Consider the following 22,994-nt stretch of genomic DNA (forward strand, 5'->3'; position numbering starts at 1 on the left):
TGCTTGTAGAAGATAAAGGGTGAGATTCAACCAGAATTTCCTGTCCACCCTTTAGCCTTTTCATGTTGACTTGTCCCTGATTTCTTTCTGGTTTCTGCAACATTTTAAATGTTGTTTAGCGCTATATCTACTACTTCCATATGTTGTAATTTTTTTGAAGCTGGAAATGGTATTAACTCCCTCATATAATCTGGCGATTGCTGATTTTTGAGTATAAGTAACGTAGATAAGGATGTAGAACGTATGGTAAATCATTGAGAACCTCTTAGAATGTGTTTCTCCCAATTTTGGTATTGATGATGACAATATATTCTGCACAGTTTGTTAATACACTCCTGGAAATTGAAATAAGAACACCGTGAATTCATTGTCCCAGGAAGGGGAAACTTTATTGACACATTCCTGGGGTCAGATACATCACATGATCACACTGACAGAACCACAGGCACATAGACACAGGCAACAGAGCATGCACAATGTCGGCACTAGTACAGTGTATATCCACCTTTCGCAGCAATGCAGACTGCTATTCTCCCATGGAGACGATCGTAGAGATGCTGGATGTAGTCCTGTGGAATGGCTTGCCATGCCATTTCCACCTGGCGCCTCAGTTGGACCAGCGTTCGTGCTGGACGTGCAGACCGCGTGAGACGATGCTTCATCCAGTCCCAAACATGCTCAATGGGGGACAGATCCGGAGATCTTGCTGGCCAGGGTAGTTGACTTACACCTTCTAGAGCACGTTGGGTGGCACGGGATACATGCGCACGTGCATTGTCCTGTTGGAACAGCAAGTTCCCTTGCCGGTCTAGGAATGGTAGAACGATGGGTTTGATGACGGTTTGGATGTACCGTGCACTATTCAGTGTCCCCTCGACGATCACCAGTGGTGTACGGCCAGTGTAGGAGATCGCTCCCCACACCATGATGCCGGGTGTTGGCCCTGTGTGCCTCGGTCGTATGCAGTCCTGATTGTGGCGCTCACCTGCACGGTGCCGAACACGCATACGACCATCATTGGCACCAAGGCAGAAGCGACTCTCATCGCTGAAGACGACACGTCTCCATTCGTCCCTCCATTCACGCCTGTCGCGACACCACTGGAGGCGGGCTGCACGATGTTGGGGCGTGAGCGGAAGACGACCTAACGGTGTGCGGGACCGTAGCCCAGCTTCATGGAGACGGTTGCGAATGGTCCTCGCCGATACCCCACGAGCAACAGTGTCCCTAATTTGCTGGGAAGTGGCGGTGCGGTCCCCTACGGCACTGCGTAGGATCCTACGGTCTTGGCGTGCATCCGTGCGTCGCTGCGGTCCGGTCCCAGGTCGACGGGCACGTGCACCTTCCGCCGACCACTGGCGACAACATCGATGTACTGTGGAGACCTCACGCCCCACGTGTTGAGCAATTCGGCGGTACGTCCACCCGGCCTCCCGCATGCCCACTATACGCCCTCGCTCAAAGTCCGTCAACTGCACATACGGTTCACGTCCACGCTGTCGCGGCATGCTACCAGTGTTAAAGACTGCGATGGAGCTCCGTATGCCACGGCAAACTGGCTGACACTGACGGCGGCAGTGCACAAATGCTGCGCAGCTAGAGCCATTCGACGGCCAACACCGCGGTTCCTGGTGTGTCCGCTGTGCCGTGCGTGTGATCATTGCTTGTACAGCCCTCTCGCAGTGTCCGGAGCAAGTATGGTGGGTCTGGCACACCGGTGTCAATGTATTCTTTTTTCCATTTCCAGGAGTGTATCTCGCATAATACGTTCTGAAGGATTGGACTGAGGCCAATAGAGTGAAATAAAATCAGGTGTAACTTTGTGACGTCGTAAAGTACGTTACCAAAGATTTGAGCGAAATTGTGGACTGTTGTGGAAAATGACTTTGTCAATGTGACCATCTTCTCGTAGAAAACTGACAAAGGCTTTGGATACTGTTTTGGCAGTAGCATGTCGTAAAGGAGTGAATAAAACGAATCTTGAACCTAATTCAACAGCAACAAAAATGCATGAGAATCAACTGAGTGATCTGACAAGAAGTGGTAACCGGTCTACTGAAGCCAACACTCTTAGTTTAAAAATAATTGTAGGAAATAATGATGCTCGATGTGTATGGGTTGGTGGTTTGGCGTTCTGTCACAATTTCATTTGGCTAAAACTTACTGCATTCATTTCTGCGTGCTAATAAAGTAACAAGTGGTGCAGATTTTGTGAAAGCATTTTCTCGTACCGGAGTGAGCATAGTTGAGATGTGTATACCAGATAAGCTTATCTACAAAATCATTGGGTATGCACACAACCCAAATAGAGTCACTGACTGCACATCTTTTGAAAAGAATGTTCTTAGGTATCAAATAAAATTGTCTTATTGCAGTGCTTGTTTTATCATACAATTTACATTGTACATCTTTCTAGATAGGTCGTTATGCAGTTCATGTGCTATGTCTCGTAAAGAAGAGGAGATAAAGTTCTCAATGACTATCTTTCGTATATACAGCAAACTGAATGTGTCTCCGTAAAATTTCCCAGCGTTATAATTAGTTGTATTCATATAGGGTCTCCAGCCGGAACATCTCGTCCTCTAGACACAGTATTTCGGCGATCCACATGGCCGCCATCTTCAGGTGAGTAGGCCATCGCACTGTCTCGCCGGAACTGAAATCAAACACGCCAAGACAACTCCTTCATACACCGACCGTGGGTCGGGCCCTCTACCGACAGGCACAACAGCTCACCGGTGGTGAAAGCTTGCGGAAGCGACAAATCGAATTCAGACACTAGAGACAGTTCTTGAAGGCAGAGACAAGGACCGTTATTTTTTGATGTCAAGCAGAACAGGGTTCAAACTATCGCTTAAAGTATTCCCCACCATTTATAATATTGTCACATAACCGGATTTCAATGGCTTCTTTCACTACACAGCCCCAGTCCGCGAAGCTGGGGCAACCACTTGTGTCTGATCATATAACATTTTATATCCTTCCATAAGACATTGTTCCGCCACTGCAGATTTTTCTGGCTAAGTAAATGCGTGTGGCGATGATGCTCCACGCAGCGACCCTGGACCGTACGAATCGTTTGTCCAATTCAGACTTTCCAGCAATTGTAGGGAATCTTGTACATTCTGGGCTTTCTCAAGCCCAAATCATCCTTCACTGAGTCCAACAGGGCTCTCGTCTTAGCTAGCGAACGGAATACACTTTCAGTATTAAGTTTCTTTAAAATTCTACCATCTTCCGTTGGTTCCGGCCAAGGTCCAGTCTGTAGAGCACGACGGATCTGATGGCCAGTATAACCATTCTGTTTGAATACAGTTTTTAGGTGGTCCAGTTCCTGTGTCAAACTATCTGCATCTGACATGGCGTAAGCTCTTTTTACTAATCAGCGTAGTATCGTCCAGTTGTTTGGTTGTGAGACTGATCACAACATGGCGATGGGTGTCATCATCCGTTATTGTAGACTGAGAAGAAAGTCATTGAAACTTCGAAGATTGCCTACCGAGTGCGTTTGCATGGACCAAGGACGAACTGTGAACCCAATCTCAGTAGGCAGCAGACAGTAATGCCGAAACTTACAAATGCAAATAAAATAATTCCTTGGATGCAAAATCCGGTTGTCTACGTGTAATACGAATGAACTCCCTTATTAAGATAAAACCAGCACGATTCTTAATGTTGTTGGTGATTCTTGTTCCAATGTAATCAACAATCCTGGCAAATTTAGGTATTATACCTTCACTCCAGCATCGCAGCAGAGAAGCGAGGGCTCTCAGCAACTTCCCCTTCTTCTTACGAAGTTTATCAAACTTCCTTACAAATTCAAACATCTCCTCCCCGTAAAGGCTCTTGAATTGGATCCGTAAACTTTCCCAAGTCTCCAGCAGAAACATCTCGTTATCTGGACACCATTTTTTGCCGATCCACCTGGCCGCCATCTTCATGTGAGTAGGCCATCGCACTATCTCGCCGGAACTGAAATCAAACATGCCAAGGCGGCTCCTTCATACACCGACCTTGGATCTCCCCGCGCGTGTGCGAACGTAATTGCCCTCTAGCGACAGGCACAGCAGCGCACCGGCGGTGAAAGATAGCGGAAACGATAAATCGATATGAAACACTATTGACAGTTTTTGAGACAAGGACCATTGTTTCTTAATGTCAAACAGAACAGGGTTCCAACTCTTACTTAAAGGATACCCAATATCTCTGTTTATAATATTGTCAGGAAGCCAGATTTCAATCGTTTCTTTCACAGTTCCAGTACCGCGACACTGGGGCTATGACTTGCGTCCCATCGTATGACATTTTATGTCCTTCCGTAAGACAATGATCCGCCACTGTAGATTTTTATGGCTGAAATAAACGCGTGTGGTGATGATGCTCCATGCAGCGATCCTGTACCTTACGAATCATTTGTCCAATATAGCTTTTCCACCAATAGCAATATCAGACTGTGTCCATGCTACCGCAGTCAGTAGGCAATCTTCGAAGTTTCAACGGCTTTCTTCTGAGCCTACAATAACGGATGATGACACAACCAAACATCTGGACAGTGCTACGCTGGATTGAATTTGGCCCCTCCGGTCACGAATGTTCCCATTACGGAATTCATTTCCGCCATTCAACAAGTGGTGTCCAGGTTTCCCGACGATCTAGCTGATGAGGTTAGGCAAGAGGTCTCTCATACGTAGGATTGGGTGGCACACATCACGACTAACATCTCCTCGTTTGAAAGAGCTGCGATCCGTTCCGTCAGAGACCAGGTCTCTAATGACCTCGTTGTCGACGGGACGTTAAAAACTAATCTCCTCATATTGATGTTGTATCTCTGCTTGCCAGAGTTCCTCCTGAAGATTCTTTGCAGTTAATTGGTGAAAAATTGGACGAAGAAACTATTACTCTTTATCATCATGTTGACATCGACGTATTTTTTATTAAAATGCGAATACTTTGAACAAACTGATGGTGTGGCTATGGGGAGTTCATTATCACCTACAGTCGTCAGTTTGTCTATGGAAGATTTTGAGGACATGGTGCTGAAGACGGCGTTCTTAGAACCAACTTGCTTCTGGAGACACGTCGACGATACGTTTATAGTATGGTCACATGGGAGGAATACTGTAGATCGTTTCCTATATCATTTTAATAATACAGATTGGTCCTTTGCGGGAACCAACGGAAGATACAAGGCATTCCTACCTTTTGCGGGGAGCATATCTTCAAAAATAGGTAGAATATTAAAGAACTTTAATATTAAAAGTGTATTCCATCCGCCAGCTAAGACGAGAGCTCTGTTGGGCTCAGTGAAGGGCGATTTGGGTTTGAGAAACACCGGAATCTACAAGATTCCCTGCAATTGAGGGAAAGATTGTATTGCGCAAACGATTCATACGGTCCAGAATCGCTGCGTGGACCATCATCGCCACACGCTTTTATTTCAGCCAGAAAAATCTGCAGTGGTGGAACATTGTCTTATGGAAGGCCATAAAATGTTATAAGATCAGACATAAGAAGTTGCCCCTGCATCGCGGATTGGGAATGTGTAGTGAAAGAAGCCACTGAAATTCGGCTATCTGACAATATTATAAACATAGATAATGGGTATCCTTTAAATAAGAACTGGAACCCTGTTCTGTTTGACATTAAGAAACAATGTCCTTGTCTCTGTCTTCAAAAACTGTCAATAGTGTTTGATATCGATTTATCGTTTCCGCGAGCTTTCACCACCGGTGCGCTGTTGTGCCTGTTGCTAGAGGGCAGTTAGGTTCGCACATGCGCGGAGGGGGGGATCCACGGTCGGTGTATAAAGGAGCCGCCGTGGCATATCTCATTTCAGGATTTTAGTTCCGGCGTGATAGTGTAACGGCCTGCTCACTTAAAGATGGTGGTCAGGTGGATTTCCAAAACATTGTGTCCAGAGGACGAGATATTCCAGCTGGAGACCCGGTACGGATACCATTAATTATTACGCCGTGAAAGTTTACGGAGCCACATTAAGAGTCTCTAGGGGGGAGGAGATGTTTGAACTTAAAGGGAACTTTGATAAACTTTGTAAGAAGAAGGGAAAGTTGCTGAGTGCCCTCGCTGATATGCTGCGATGGCGGAATGAAGGAATAACACCTAAATTTGCCAGAATTGTTCATTACATTGGGACAAGAATGGCTAACCACATTAATAAGCGTGCTGGTTTTGCCTTAGTAAGGCAACGCATTAGTTTTACACGTAGACAACTGGATGTCGCATCCAAGGATTTATTTTATTTGCATTTGTAAGTTTAGGCGTTGCTGACTGCTGCATCCTGGGATTGGGTTCACAGTACATCCTGGAAAATATCAGACTGGGTCCATGCAAACACAGTCAGTAAGCATTCTTCGAAGTTTCAGAGGCTTTCTTCTCGGTCTAATATAACTGATGACACCCATGGACATGTGATCTATCTCACAACCAAACCACTGGACTGGAAAAGATTGAATTTGACCCCACACCCATTACGGAATTAATTCCCGCTGTTGAACAAGAGGTGTCCAGGTTTCTTGATGATGTAGCTGAGGTCAGGCAAGAGGCCACTCATACATTGCGTCAGGTGCCACCCATCGTGACGTAACATCTCCTTGCTTGAAAGAGCCACGATCCGGTCCATCGGAGAAGACTAGGCTTTAGGAATTCTTCCAGCAGACAAGGGCAATGCAATGGTTCTTCATTGTGGATAAAATGGATCTTTTGCTAGCAGACTCAGCATACCATAGATTGAAGAATGATCCAACTGTACATATAAAAGGCAAGGCGCTTTCACTTTTGAAAAGGGGTCATTATTTGACGATGTTCTTAAAAAAACTTCGACCTGGTGCTGCAGTCCCGCCGATATTATAAGGTTTGCCTAAGGTACACAAGCAAGGAGTTCCTCTTTAGTCTATTGTTAGCAATTTGGGCTCTATCCTACATACAACTAAGCCAACTATTCAGCGTCCATTCTCAGTCTCCCTGTCGGAAAATGTGAACACCGTATTTCCTATTCTCTGGTTTTTATTCGGCGTTTGAAGTCTTTGTATCTCAGTCCCCCGGGTTTGCTCGTTAGTTTTGATGTTGTGCCTCTGCTTACCTGAGTTCCTCTTGAAGATTCTTTGCAGTTAATTGGTGAAAAATTGGATGAAGAAACAACTAAGCTTTGTCACCATGTGTTGACATCGACGTATTTCTTATTTAATGACAAATACTTTGAACAAACTGACAGAATGGCTATAAGGAGTCCATTATCTCCTATAGTCAGCAATTTGTTTATGGAAGACTTTGAGGACATGGCACTGAAGACGGCATTCTTAAAACCAACTTACTTTGTGGTATCTTTTTGATGCAATAATTTACCAACAGCTGTATGATTTGTAAAAGTTTATTTTATTTTATGAACTTCTGTGTGCTACCAGTTTTGGCATTACATTGATGCCATCTTCAGGCCCCATTTGTCATAGTCATAAAATCGCTATACACGGAAGGAGCCATATAAATGGATCTGTGAATCAATCGTCCTGCAACATCTCTTTGTTGCCAGGCGACATCTGTTCTGGGTCTCCAGCTGGAATATCTCCTCCTCTGGACATGATGTTTCGGAAATCCACCTGGCCGCCATCTTTAAGTGAGCAGGCCATCGCACTATCGTGCCGGAACTAAAATCCTGAAATAAGACACGCCACAGCGGCTCCTTTATGTCTCAGTCTGTGTCGCCTGGCCACCAAGAGCTGTTGTAGGACGATTGATTCACGGATCCAGTTATGTGGCTTCTCTGCAGTCCAGGAATGGGGGTGTTGGTTGCTGGTACTGGGTTCTACTAGGTCTGCAGTAAGAAGTGCTTGTGTAGCTGTTGCACATGATAAATGGTGTCTATAAAAATTAACCATTCCTTGGCTGAGGCTTCAGTTGTATTGAGTCGATCTCATCCTGTAGGGGAGCAAATCCCTCCCCCCCATAAATGATATTTTTTTGAGTCTGCTGAAATCGTAAAAGATTTTTGTGCTCCACTAATGTTTTCAAAAACATAAGCACACCAACATAATAAGCAAAACAGAAAAATAAATGGATTACTTTGTTGAAAAAGTGCTGCCACATTTGAGTGTCATTCTTGAGGCTGAGTGGCATAGGTAAGTATTCAAACAGTCTGAAGGAATGGTGATAGTGACTCTAGGAATTTCTATGGATTCCACTAGAATCTGGTGGTATGCTTTCTTGAAGTCCATCACGTTGAACACCAGTGTCCCTGTTAACACACTAATCAAATCTTGTATTTTTGGCACTGGGTAACAGTTTCGGAGGGTGCATGAATTTAACACATGGTCCCCGAGGTGCACCTTTCTTTTTTATGAGGCATAAGGACGACACTCAAGGGCTGTTTGAATGATGGATTACTCAGGGCCCTTTTGAGAGCATTTTTCCACACAAGTGACTTAGCATTTGGTGCTGCCACCACCCTCCCCTCCTCCTTTTCTCTTGTACACTTTCATCTGTGTCAGTATTTGTTACTAATTGTGATATACATTGTATAAAAATCTTGCGCTTACCAGCCCCTAGCACTCCTCTCCACTTGGCATCACAAGTAGTGGCTTGTGTTGTTTAAGCCTTAAGCCAGCCCTGGGATACTCCCCTGTTTAATAAGTTGTCAATCTCTTTCTTGGCTGCTGCATACTTGACAGGTACCAGTCTATGAGGCTTCAAAGTGACAACAGGATTGGGCATATTCTGAATATGGTGCTAAGTATTGTCCACAATGCTGCCAGCAGGTGGATATTGTCCATTAACACCTATAATCAGTGATTTGCTCAAGTTATACCAATAAAGCCTAACCTAATGTATAACCTTCATCAACTTTGGGTGGAGTTATGATGGCAGTCTGCTGCTTGGGCATACAGAACAAAATTGTTTTAGATTCATGTATAAGTGACTATTCTTTGTTGTAGACAAATGCTGTTACTGTAAAACCATCGGTTCTGGAACCAATGACGTAAATCTGAAGTTGAAATGACATACTCCACTATAATCTGCAAACTGATGAAAAGGAGTAGGGCTTAGCCCTATGTGAAGGGATTATCCAACTTCTGTTGTACGAGTTACATCAGCTGTTATACTATTGTAAAAAACAAAAAGGTTCTAGATTCTATGGCTTAACCTGTATAAGGTCAGTTAAAATGCAGGTTTTCATACCAGTTGCCATCAGACAGCTGACCATCACAGAGTTGCAGCACCGTCCTCATTCAGAGCACAGCTCTTGGTTGTGACAACAGTATCACATAAATTGCTATATATTGTACTTTACACTTAGTAGACTCGTGTAGGCATCAATTTGGCCTAATGCCATTATCATATAGTTCACAATGTTGGTCCATACTTTGCTTTCATTAGCATCTTTTATGTCGCATCATTAAAATTAATCAAATTGTTTCAGACGTAGATGTAGAAACAGTTGTTTTTCTAGAACACAATTTTGGGAATTTTTAAGAGTACTTTCTACCAAGACCAGTCTTCTGGGTGGTAACATTTTTCATCCTTATTATGAAACTGCCCTACTATCTGTGATCTTCTGTTCAAAATAGCTTTTAAGAACTACAGTTCACGACAATGTATCACAGCTGACTGACAAAAAGGATATTCAGTTTTTGATGGTGAATTAAAGGTGAACTGATATTCCTCTCCCCCCTCTTTAAACCAACCAACCAACCACAAAGTACAAATTATGCACATCTATCATTTTGTTCATCACCTTTTTTGGCCCCTTGGTTTGTTTTCAAGGCAGCTTGCAATGTGGATAGTTGCTATTAGCAATCCATCTCAAAGTCTCCTGAGTGTATTGCATTGCCTATTGCTGCTAGTTGCTTGAGCATTGCAACTAAACTGTGCAAAAGAGGATAATTTTTTTTAATAAATTCATATAGATATTCGACATTACAGGCCGATTTTATGCCTTCTTGTTAAACATACAAACATTACATAGCTACAAAATTTTATGTCCGATTTGTTACATAACAAATAAGCCATACGTCAGCCAATAACTTTGTTGTTTTACTACTAATTTCTGCTATAGAAATAACTTCTTATTCAAATCAGTTATAACATATGGCATTTAAACAATCTTGAACTGGATAGTTGAGTACTGTAAGTTAGTAGCCTTCTATTACAGAAAAAAGTGTTTGTGAATAATCATAGTCAGCAATAATGATACACTCATGAAGTAATGGGTTTACATTTTATTGAATAAAAAATAAGCTATAAAAATAACTGCTGCTTTCTCTATTCTTTACACTCAAAATTAAGTCACTAGCAAATAACATTTGTACCTATGTGCACACTTAAAGAGAAATATGAAACATTTGTGCCAAAACAGCTGAAGGGAGTAACCACATTTAAAGTACGTGCCTTCTTCATAAAACAATAAACACACACACACACACACACACACACACACACACACACACACACACACACACACACACAAAACACAACAGATTCGTTATACAAAGAAGGGGAAAAGAACACCATTAAAGTTTTTACATGCACACAAAGCAGTATTGTATCACACATCAAATGCTTTTCAGTTACAAATTTTCTTCAGTGTTCCTGAACTTCCATTGGTCAGTCTTTTCCATATCTTAAAAATGATCAATTCCATATTCATATCCAAGCCATTATCTTAATTTTTTAAAGTTTTATTCAACTCATGTCTTTGTTTCTCATGATTTTGTATAAAAATTACAAAGAAAAGAAAAGTACATCTATAAACAACATGCTGCCCACATAAGAAGTAATGTCCAAGGAAGGCACTTCCTACTTCTGCACACATCAAAACATAAAACATGCTGCCATTATGACAGTGAAGCTTGATAACTATTTCTTCTCTTTGGTCAATAGGTTCTAAAATATAAAAAAATCCAACCATTCTTCCATTAAAGACACTACTGTTTGAAGCACATCATACAGGAGGAGAGTAAAAATGGCTTTGTGTGTTTCATTGAGGATTACAGAATGCTGCTTATTTGTATGGTTTTATATATAAAAAAATAAAGTGAAGACCCAGTCATGTTAATATAGTAAAACTGACAAACAAAATAATTTTGTAAACAAAATTTCTTTTGTGATCAAATCATTAAGAAATTTCTGTGGATTACTGGTATCTAAATATTAAGGTATACTGTACAAAATGAGACAGTTACAACAGTTACAACAGTTCACATTTTCCTAACAATAAAGTTAAATCAACAGGATTGGCAGTGGGAAATAACAAATAACATTTTCATATTTTTCTACTCATTTTAAAAAGGGTAGTACTTATTTATTAAACATCTCAGAGTGGTATGTCATTCTGACTGTGGTATGACCTCTTTCATTAAATTAAATTGCACTGCAATTAATGAAATTTCATTTCCAGCTTGTTATGAAAATATAAATTAATTAAGACTCAAAAAATGCTATTACATTAAGAACAATGATGGAACAAACAGAGGGGAGAAGGAACATTAAGAAGACAGAAAAAAATTAGTGTGTGAAAGAGATGCTGTTGAATTGTCAGCTCACAGTGAAGCCTATTTCTACACAAAATAATAGGTTAAAATTTTTCTATTTTCAGTATTTTTCCTGCATTGTTTTATATTGTACCAAAATTTAATGTCTAGTCTTAACACTCTGCAGTTTTATCACATTGCAATTGCACCTTTATAAAAACGACTGACAATTATTTTAAAGAAAATGTTTCTGGAATGCAAATTTTTCAGTCATAATTTCTACTTTATACAGCTATTTTCATTTTCATATTGCCATTTTAGTTTGCAGTAACAAAAATAAAAATAAATGAATAATTATATATTCTTCGAACTTCTGAGCCTAAATGAAATATGTATACAGTACATAAAATTGTGTACCAGTCTGTAACTTTAACCTGAAGCTTTATACGTTCTGTGAGAACACTGTACATTACAGTTGGTTTGTTAAGTGGGTTTGGATATCTCACTGCCAGTTGATGTGAGTTTTGCTCACAGAAGGCGGAGATGTAAGTTTGAGTTCTAATACAGAATACAGTGTCAGCTTCACATGAGCTTGTGTTGAAGTACACATCCTGCTGCACAAAAGAAGTTTCATTCTATGTTTCTCATGATCTAAGTCACTTACAAGCTTTTACTCAACTTCTACAAGACATCCATTGCATAACACCGTTCTTCTACATCTTTATAGAGTTATAAACATTCAGTCTTTGTCTGAAACCCAACCTCATTCTGTCTTTAATGACCATGTTTTGCCTCGGTTCTTTTAAGATGTGCACTGTAAGCCCTCATACGTCTGAGTTTATGAATTTTACTATACTCTGAACACAGTAGTTTCCATCAGAGAAACAACCTGATAAGTAAAATAAGTTTCTGGTGTTGATTTCTGTTAAAAATATTTCGGTCAGATATTTAAAAAAATTATTTTTTACCAATAGGAATCCATATATTCTTGAAACTGACATATATTACAACAAATGTAGCATGTTGATAACTTCAGTCATTTTACATTCATGTTCCTGTCCTTCACTGAAGGAATAAAACACTTATACTTGACCTTACACTCAGTCCATGTTGATTGTAACACTTAACACATTTTTCACATTATTTTAAAGTACAAAATAAACTATGTATCAACTTCAGTTTCCGTGTAAGAGCAGCAATTCTGATTCAGCTTTTGAGGAACTTTATCCTGTAGTAGGTAATGTTTGCTGAACTTTGATTTCTCTTTCCTTCATGCAGTTTAACCTTTTAAATGAGAAATGTTTTCTAGAATCTTATCTTTCCATTATTTATTTGTGAGAACACATCCTCTGTGAGAAGCTCATATGTCCCATTTGAAGAGAGATAATACAATCTATCTTTGATGTTTGTAGGGTCAAAGCCTTCATCCTGAAGATCTTTTTTCTTCAGTTTATAGGTACCTGAAAAATATTAAAGGAATTTAATATGAATGAGGTACTTCAGCTTTGGATGTGTATTTAAAACTATTGAAATATATAAAAACAGAAAATGTAAGTGGCAGTAAAACAGTTATGCCAAACATAAGAATTAAATATCGGATTTTTAAAAATAAGAATATGCTTCTGTAAACTGGAAGAGAAGGTTGTATTGAATAATAAAAGTTGTATTTAAAAAATAACTGAGTTGGGGAAGTTATTAAAGAAAGCAAGAAGAAGGAGATTATAGAAGTAGTGGAAAAACAAGGCGACAGATACGCAACAAAAGGAAAATGACTTTTTAATAATTGGCGATTCGCTGCTGAAGAATATCGCTGTCCCCAATTGCAAGATCGACGTACGACCTGGAATTAGAATGCATCAACTCGGTAAACATTTTAAAAATATGGTAAATGCAAGACAAAATACTACAGAACCAGATTCTGAAACCAAACATAACTATAATGGGGTGTTTATACATGTTGGAACGAATTCGTTAAGGAGCAGCAGTGAGGAAGAAATGGCAAGCGAAACAAGAAACATGATTCGTTCTGCAAGAAATATGTATGCAGGATCTCGTCTGATACTTAGCGGAATCATAAACAGAAGGTTGGTGAAAGAAAAATATACCGCCAAAATAAACTGTGCTCTTAAAGAACAATGTGATCGTCTTGGGGCAATTTTTATAGACCCAAACAAATTCCTATGTGAAAACTCACTAGCGAAGGATGGCTTGCATTTGAATAGACTGGGGTCTGTAACGTTCAGCAGAATGTTTGCCAGATGTCTGCAAAATCATTAGATGCAAGGGAAACTAATATGGCCTGAAGGGGGTGAAAAATCATACACTCCAGCTGGGAAAGAAAAATATAAGCACCATACAAAAAAAAAAAGACGATACTAAAGAATTTGCCCCAGAATACAGCTCACAACATGTAAACCAACAAAAGAAAAATTACATAAAAGTACTTCATCAAAATATTCAATACTTTGGTAACAAAAAATTAGAAGCAGAAGTACTCCTGAGTGAAGTAAGACCAGACATGTTATGCATAAGTGAACATGGACTAACTGAAAGTAAAATACATAATGTTGCAATAAAGGACTACAAACTAGCTAGTTACTTCTGCAGATCTAAATATAAGGGTGGTGGCGTTTGTATATATATTAAAACAGGTACTCTATCAAAGAATGTGAACAGTGAAGCTGCTACATTACCCATAGCTAGAGAAAAAGACTTTGAAGTTACTGGTATAGTGGCAGAGGATTTTAGAGTGTTTTGTGTGTACAGGTCACCATGTGGCAATATTAGCATCTTTCTAAAAAAAATTGCTTGCTTACTGAGAATGAATATGAAGAGAAATCTTATTATATGTGGAGACTTCAACATTGACATAGGAAAAGACACAAAAATAAGACAGGATTTTGAAGAAGTGTTAATACAGCATAACATGAAAGTGACAGTAACTGCACCAACAAGAGTGACTTCACAAAGTGAGACAGTTATTGACAACATAATTACTAATATGTGTAACTATGAGTCACATGTAGTTCAGACAGAAATATCTGATCATCATGGACAACTAATCAGCTTTTTCAGAAGTAATGACACAGTATCAGAACCAAAACAAACAACCAAAGAAATTAGGATCATCAGTGAACAAAATATTAACATCTTTAGAAGAATGTTAAGTAAGGAAACCTGGAATGAAACCCTACAGGCCCAGAGTGTAAATGAAAAATATGATGCATTTATTTCAACAATTAAGTACCATTTTAATGTAGCATTTCCCAAAGTAAAGAGACAAGAAAGGCAGCACGATCAAACACAGTGGATTACCAGTGAAATACTAGAACAGCGAAGGAAGCTTCAGGATGTGAGATGGATGGGCGAAGCTGAAAACTATAAAATGTTAAAAAAGAAGTATAGAAAAATAATAAGAGAAGCCAAAGCAAGAGCAATTGACACCACTACAGTGAACTCAAAAAACAAGGCAAAGGCAGCCTGGAATGCAATCAATGCTGAAAGAAAGGAAAAAGATGGGTCAAACAAAGAAGAAGGTATTAGGTCAATTAAAATAGACAACACAGTGGTCACAGATGGTATGGAAATAGCAAACATACTGAATAATAACTATATCAGAGTAGTACAAAACTTAAAATTGGAAAGAAATAGTCAAAAACAGAAGGGTATTAAGGTACCAAAAAGATCATGCAGTACTATGTTCTTAAGACCAGTCACAGAAGATGAATTGCGGAAAACTATACAGAAACTGAAGTCCAAGAAATCAGCTGGTGATTATGAAATATCAAATCATGTAATAAAGCTGGTATGTGAGGAGATAATAACACCACTGCTGAACATAGCAAACTGTTCTTTCAGAGATGCAATTTTTCCAGAAAAACTGAAGACAACAAAGGTAGTGCCAGTGTACAAGAAAGGGTGTAAGGATGATCCCAACAACTACAGACCAGTTTCACTGATATCAGGTTTCTCAAAAATCCTAGAAATGCTTATGTATACCAGATTAGTTAACTATTTGGACAAACACAACATTCTCATACCCTCACAACATGGTTTCACAAAGGGTAAATCTACAGAATCAGCAATTGTCAGTCTAACCGAATACATTTTATAGTCCTTAGATGAGAAAAAGGTTGTCTCTGCAATGTTTCTGGATCTTTCAAAGGCATTTGACACCATTGACCATGAAATGCTGATACAAAAATTAAGCAACTATGGCATTCGGGGGCAATCAGGTGAATGGATAAAATCGTACTTGTGCAACCGCAAGCGGTATGTATCATTAGGAAACTCATACCAATCGGAAACCAAATTCATCAAATATGGAGTGCCGCAGGGTTCGGTAATGGGGCCATTGTTATTTAATGTATTTGTCAATGATTTAGGCATTGAGGAGGAAGAAAAGAAAATATTGTATACTGATGACATGACAATACTAAATAGTGATCAAAATATGGAACAGCTTGAGAGGAGAGCATACATATCTGCAAATGTCACAGCAGCTCAATGGCTGTTGGACAATGAACTGGTTATAAATCTAAAAAAGACTATGTATGCAGTGTTTAAAAACAAGGAAAAGGCTGTAGACATGGATTTAGAGGTTGATGGAACAAGGCTGGAAGAAGTAGAATCTGCTCGATTCTTAGGTATTCTTGTGGATAATGAACTGAAATGGAAAAAACATATTAATAATGTCTGTAAGAAACTGAGCTCTGTCATATTCTTAATGATGCAGCTATCACAGTATTCAGACAAGAACCTTCTGTGTACAGTGTATCTTGGACTTTTCGAACCATACTTACGGTATGGAGTGACTGTGTGGGGAAACTCAAACAAACAAGAGACAAAACGAGTGTTCACATTACAAAAAAAAAGCAATTAGGACCATTTTAAGAAGAAAGACCTCTGAAACGTGCAGAAACTGTTTCAAGAATTTAGGTATCTTAACTTTTTCATCGTTGTATATATACAAAACAATAATGTACATCACAAAAGGTAGTGAGGACTGGATTACAAATGCTAGTGTACACACCCACAATACAAGAAGGAAGAATGAAGTATGGAGCATACCCCACCAACTCGCAATGCTAGAAAAAGGACCCCAGTACTCTGGTATCAGACTACTAAGAAGTCTGCCCAAAAACCTGCAAGATAGTGTACTTCACAATGACTTTCCAAAGAAACTTAAAGACTATCTCATTGAAAAAGAGTTTTACAGTGTTGCAGAATACTTATGCCATTAAATTTGTATATATTGTTACTCATTATCAGTGATGTAAAAATGTAAGCTAAAGGTATAGAAAAATAAGTGATAAAGAATGTTAATACTTTGACATATCCTATATTACACGTACATTTACTGTACACAATGTAATCTTACAGGATCAAATAAATTCAATTCAATTCAATTCAACTTAATGTGACAAATGAATTTTACATAGCTTAGTGTCTAGTATCATATGACGGTCTTGGTAGCTAGTATCATATGATGGTGTGAAAATAAATGGAAAGGAAAAAATATGAGTATTTGCAGTTGTTCCATATTAATTACATAGTGGACATAGAACAACTAAAATATGTTAAGATCTTCAATCTCAGGAGTTCCAATTTGGCTGATATTTCACCTAGACTATCCTTATTAGAATGAGTTATAACTAAAGTAAATTAACTTTTTTACTATAAGATGATATGAAATAGCAGGTACTATTAAATAGGGCTTAGTAGAGGAAGGGGTGGAGGAAGTGTGAATTTTTTTAGGAGGATCTGTAGATTGAAACACTTCAGACATGATGCAATCTGGCAAATGCTCTCGTTGTATAGTATAATGTCAGGCTGTTGAAACTGAACAACAGGGCAGTGCATTTGTGGAGCTTCATTTGTACTCAGTTTCATGTGCAAAAGTGTTCAATGTTATTATGGCTGCATGATGGGAATTAACAGACTATGAAGCAGTCTGGTAGTTGGAGCTAGATGCATGGGACATTTCATTTTGAAAATTGTTGGGGAATTCAAAACTCCAAGATCCACAGTGTCAAGAGTGCATTACCTCTCACCACACACAGCACAGCGGCCAGCAGCCTTCACTTAAGAACCGAGAATAACAGTGTTAGTGTAGAGGTGTTGGTGCTGTCAGAATCAATGCTGTGTGAAATAACTGCAAAAACTGATGTGGGATGTATGACGAATGTATCTATTAGGACAGTGCAGAGAAATTTGTTGTTAATGGACTATGGCAGCCAATGACCAATGCGAGTGCCTCTGCTAATAGCCTGACATCACCTGCAGTACCTGTGTTTGTAGCACATTCTGGACAACTTGAGTGAATAATTTGCCCACACACATTTATAGGACATAATTGAGAGCTCAGTTCATACTCAAAATGCTACACCGGCAACGCTTTTGCAATTATGGACAACTACAGAGACAGCATATTTCTGCAGAGGACTCCCAGTGACTTGTGTAGTCCATGCCACATGAGGTTGCTGCACTATGCTGAGCAAACAGGGGTCTGACATGAAATTAGTAGGTACCCCATGACTTTTGTCACCTCAGTGTATATCTTCTGCAGGAACTTTAAACACTTTTCTCTGTGCAGGAACAGGTAAAGGAACTGTTGCTCAAGATCTTGATATGATGGTGCAAAGATTGGAAACTTGCTTTGAATGTTCAGAAATATAAAACTGTACGCTTCAGAAAACTGTAAACCAAACAAATTGATGCATATTCTAATTCCTGTAAACAGCAATGCACTGAAGAAGTCAGTCTAAGAAATTTACCTGTTTCACCAACATAATAACAAAAGAACTGTTAACTGTATCTGAATCAGTTTGTAATGCTTCTGTCAATTCTTTATTTATGTTTAATGCATTTCCTACAGCGTGAGAAGCTATATATTTCTACACAGTACTTATGATCCTTGAGCAAGGTGATGCAGTGATTAAGACAACTAAGCTATATCACAACCTTCCTTGGTGTGCTAATGACTAAGCATCAGATACTCTCAACCAAGTCTTAAGTCAGACATATAAAAGAATCAAGGCATTGGCACAATGTCAAATATTATTGTATCTATGTACAAAAGGATGAAGAGTGTCATCCACTACTCTGCAGATGAGATACAGAAGCAGATAATCACACAGAAATCTCAACCTTCAACTGATCTCACAACTGTAAAGCCTCTGGCAAAGTAGTTGTGCAGAAAATATTCCCCCCATATACTCCATAAACAGATCCCCAATGTCTTTTCTTCTCATAACCGCAACATATCTTCTCTCTATGAACCAGCCAATGACAAGTATTGGATTGAAGAGTTTCCATCAAGTATTTTGCCAAGACTGATGAATCATTGTAGGAACCGAATGGATAACAATATTTTCACTCCCCAAAGTGACATTCCACCGTTCACTGAAACTATGAAATATCATGGTCTCCTTATGTCCCTAATGATTTGAAACAGATTCACCAACAATGGCACAAAAATGTTATTGCTGTTCTTCGCAGTGAACGTGCAGTGGTAGCTGTCACAAACAGAAGATGTGCTTCGTTGGTGCTCTACAACTTTGACTAAGATAAATTGATGTGCAGCATTCTTCTTTGGCATGCCACTGAAGAAGTTGTCACATATTCAACTAAGTGAAAAAAAGAAAAAAAATCAGTGCAGTTTGGACAATTATTTACATGGGTAAGCCAACTTAGGAATTTTTCATTTGTGGGAGACTGCATTAGCCAGACAAATCTAACTCAAGGTTCTAACATTCTACTGTTCATGTTGTTTTCACATAACGTTACACTGATTGTGTCAGTACTCATGTGCATCATGATATAGGGTGTATCTTCAAACATTTTTGAATGCTGTGAAGAATGTACCACACCTTTTAAACTTGACTTGCGCATTTTAGGCAGTTTGGCTATTGTATTCTCATTCAGAACTAATTGTTCCTTGATTTCATTGTGTGTTGACAAGAAAACAGGTATATTTTTGAAACCTTTCTGATGCCTGCCACTATAATTTAAAAAATTTTTGGAAGTTACCGTAGTCTGATCCACAGATGATGGCGGCTTGCACATGTTGAGGCATGAATATGGAGTTAGAAAGCTCAGACATACCAATTATGGGAGACAATGTAAAAGCAAAGAGCCTGCAAGCATAAAAATTATGTCAATATGCCTTACTTTGAAGAAGGAAACAGATACAGCACTTTATTCTATGAAGAAAATGAGAAGCCACTCAAGTGTAACAATGGTCAGCAAATGGGTCATACCATATCCAATGCAACTCATGGTCAAGTACAAACAAAAGAAGATATGAAGCAAATTGCCCAGGAAGAGAACTGCTAATCAAAGTAAGGCACTGTCCATTTATTACTCTTTTGCAGTAATGAGTAAAAGCTAACCAAAATTAATATTTTATGGTGTTACTATTTATTACTCTTTTGCAGTAATGAGTAAAGGCTAACCAGAATGGATGTTCTATGATGTTACTATTAAGACACATATGGATATATCTACTGTGGATGGTTCCAAGTTACAATGTCAGCTTGCTGGGAAAGTTTATCGCAATGGAATTTTAAACAGAGAACCAGAAAGTGTTATGGCACATGATGTTTACTATGTAAAATATGTTGCAACTAACTTGTTATCTGTAAGTGAAATAGCCAAGAAAGGCAACAGAGTAACCTTTGGTAGAAATGGAGTAACAATAGTTAACCAGTATGGGAAAACTGCAGTAATGATGACGAGTGAAAGGGAAATTTTCAAGTCAGATACTGTTAAAGACATAGACAAAGTTACAAACCATTCTTTATACTCTCCAAAAGGTTCCTTATGTCACAGAATAATTGAGCACCTAAACAGAAAAGGCATATCATTATTAAAAGATATGTGACAGGAACGAGATATGCTGAATGAATACGAGAGATGCTGAGTGAAACATGTTTCGTTGTCAAGACAGCAATGTGTGGTGACTTCAGCGACTACCGTAGCAGAATATTGTCAAACAATATTTTACAAAACCCAAAGAAATTCTGGTTATACGAAAATGCTGTTAGTGGCACCAAAGTTAGTGTCCAGTCCCTAGCGAATGAGACAGGACCTGAAATTGATGGTAGCAAAGCAAAATCTGAAATCCTTAACTCTGTTTTAAAATGTTCCTTTACAAAGGAAAACCCAGCATCAATTTAATCCATGTACCACTGAAAAGTTGAATGAAATAAGTATTAGTGTCAGTGGTGTTGAGAAACAGCTGAAATCATTAAAGTTGAACAAAGCACCAGGGCCTGGTGGACTCCCTATCAGATTCTATACTGAGTTTCTGGCTGAGTTAGCCTCTTATCTAACTATAATCTAGTAATTCTCTCTGCTAGTTGCAACAACTCTCCATCCAGTCTAGATAACAACAGCAGCATGAAACCCAAGAGTATCAGTGTAATATCCAAAGACATATGCTCCTAGTGATTAACTGCTGAAGCATTCACATTGAAGTGCTAAAGTTTGAAGCACTCCTGAAAGGTTGTGAAACTAACATAGTACCAGGTACAGAAAGTTGGTTACAACCTGAAATTGACAGTAGTGAGAATTTTGGGGAAAATTCAAGCAAGTGGAGAAAGATTGGGAAGTGTAGATGTTGAATTTGTCAAAGTAGACAAGGAACTCACACCAACCAAGACAGAAATTGGAGTTGCACGTGAGCTTGTTTGGACATGACTCAATGTCTAGGGTGATCAAAAATTGTAAGGGGATCCTTCTAACAACTGCCAGACTTGCTTCCTTATGTAACCCAAAAAACCTCAGTTCACTTGTATGAAAATTCCTTAACCATATTGTAGTTATCAGAGGAGACTTTAACCATTTAACTACCAATTGGGATAATTAGAGGATTTATTTAACAGTGGGCATGCTAAGACATCCTGTGAAAATTATTTGGACACACAGTTCAGAACCCCACTCATGATGGAAATGTGTTGGGTCTAATGGCAACAAATAGACCAGACCTCTTTTAGGAAGTCCACATCGAAACCGGTATTTGTGACCACAAGGCAGCTATAGCAACAATGAATATCGAAGTACACAGGCCAGCTACAACAAGCAGGGAGATCTGTATGCACAGTAAACTAGACAAAGAAGTTGTAGTGTCATATCTCAATGAAGAACGTGAAACTTTTAGCTCAGGAGAGGAGTATGTAGATGAACTATGGCTGAAGTGTAAAAGAACAGTTGATGATGCACTGGCTAGATATGTAACCAGTGCAACAGTTCATGATGGCAAAGAATTGGTATAAAACAAAATGCAGGAGTATAGGTAGAGAGATATTGAGTGAAACGTATTTGGCTGTCAAGAGAGCAATATGTGAAACTTTTAATGATTACCATAGCAGAATAGTCTTGAATGATCTTTCTCAAAACTGAAAGAAAGTCTGGTCATGTGTAAAAGATGTTAGTGGCAGAATTGAAATTATGGATAGCACAACAAAAGCAGAAATGCTTAACTCTGTTTTAAAATGATCCTTTATAAAGAAAAATGCAGGAGCATTGCCAAATTTAATTCTCATATCACTGAAAGGAGGATTGAAATATATATTAGAGTCAGTGGCATTGACAACATCTGAAATCATTAAAACTGAACCAAGCCCCAGAGTCCCATGAAATCCCTATCAGATTCTATACCCACTTGCACCTTAGTTCCCCACTCTGTTAACTATAATCTATCATAAATCCTTTGAACAAACAAAGGTGCCCTGTAGCTGGAAAAAAGCACAGGTCACACCTTTGTATGAGAAGGGTAGCAGAAGTAACCCAAGAACTACCACCCAATATCCTTGAGATCCACTTGCAGAATCTTAGAACATATTCTGAACTCAAACAAAAATGAAGTATCACAAACAAAATGACCTCCTCTATGCCAACCAACATGGATTTCAGAAACATCAATCATGTGTGATGTAACTTGCACTTTTCTCACATGACATACTGAATGCCATGGATCAACGCAGTCAGTTAGATGCAGTACTTCTATATTTGTGAATGCATTTGACTCAGTACCACACCAATGCTTATTATCAAATGTACAGTTGCACAGGGTATCAAGCAAAATTTACTCGAACAGTCCATGGGTATACTGCCGGTTCATAGTGTCCAACGGGCACAATATTTCGGGGATAAGACATGTTGCCAAAATCAGGTGCGCTGACAAACTGAGCTCCTGAGGGTGGGCGGCCGATTTAAATCCCCTCCCCCCGTGGGCCGCTCTCTTCACCATCCACGCCCGCATGCCGGTGGTCGCGAAGATGTGGGTGTCGGAATCTGTCATAGCAAGAAGTACGAACTGGCGACCAGGTTGGACGTAGCAAGCGCATCGACACTATGACAGATTCCGACGCCCACGTCTTCGCGGTTTCTGGCATGCGGGCGTGGACGGCGAAGGGAGCGGCCCGCGGGGGGGAGGGGATTTAAATCACTGCCCGCCCTCAGGAGCTCAGTTTTTCAGCGCACCTGACAATGGCGATATGTCTGATCGTC

General features: G+C 39.4%; 1 protein-coding gene across 4 annotated transcripts in view; it reads right to left on the bottom strand.

The window, feature by feature from the left end:
* Positions 1-11,198: 11,198 nt before the first annotated feature.
* The window catches only part of LOC126183647 (long-chain fatty acid transport protein 1-like), a 388,944-nt gene continuing 377,148 nt past the window's right edge, over positions 11,199-22,994 (bottom strand). For all 4 annotated transcript variants that reach the window (XM_049925802.1, XM_049925794.1, XM_049925808.1 and 1 more), the window contains exon 12: positions 11,199-12,940. In XM_049925802.1, the coding sequence (XP_049781759.1) occupies positions 12,786-12,940 (155 nt within the window). In that variant the 3' untranslated portion in view covers positions 11,199-12,785. The remainder of the gene's footprint in view (positions 12,941-22,994) is intronic.

This window comes from Schistocerca cancellata, chromosome 1 (genome assembly GCF_023864275.1).
Source record: "Schistocerca cancellata isolate TAMUIC-IGC-003103 chromosome 1, iqSchCanc2.1, whole genome shotgun sequence".
Classification (NCBI taxonomy): Eukaryota; Metazoa; Arthropoda; class Insecta; order Orthoptera; family Acrididae; genus Schistocerca; species Schistocerca cancellata.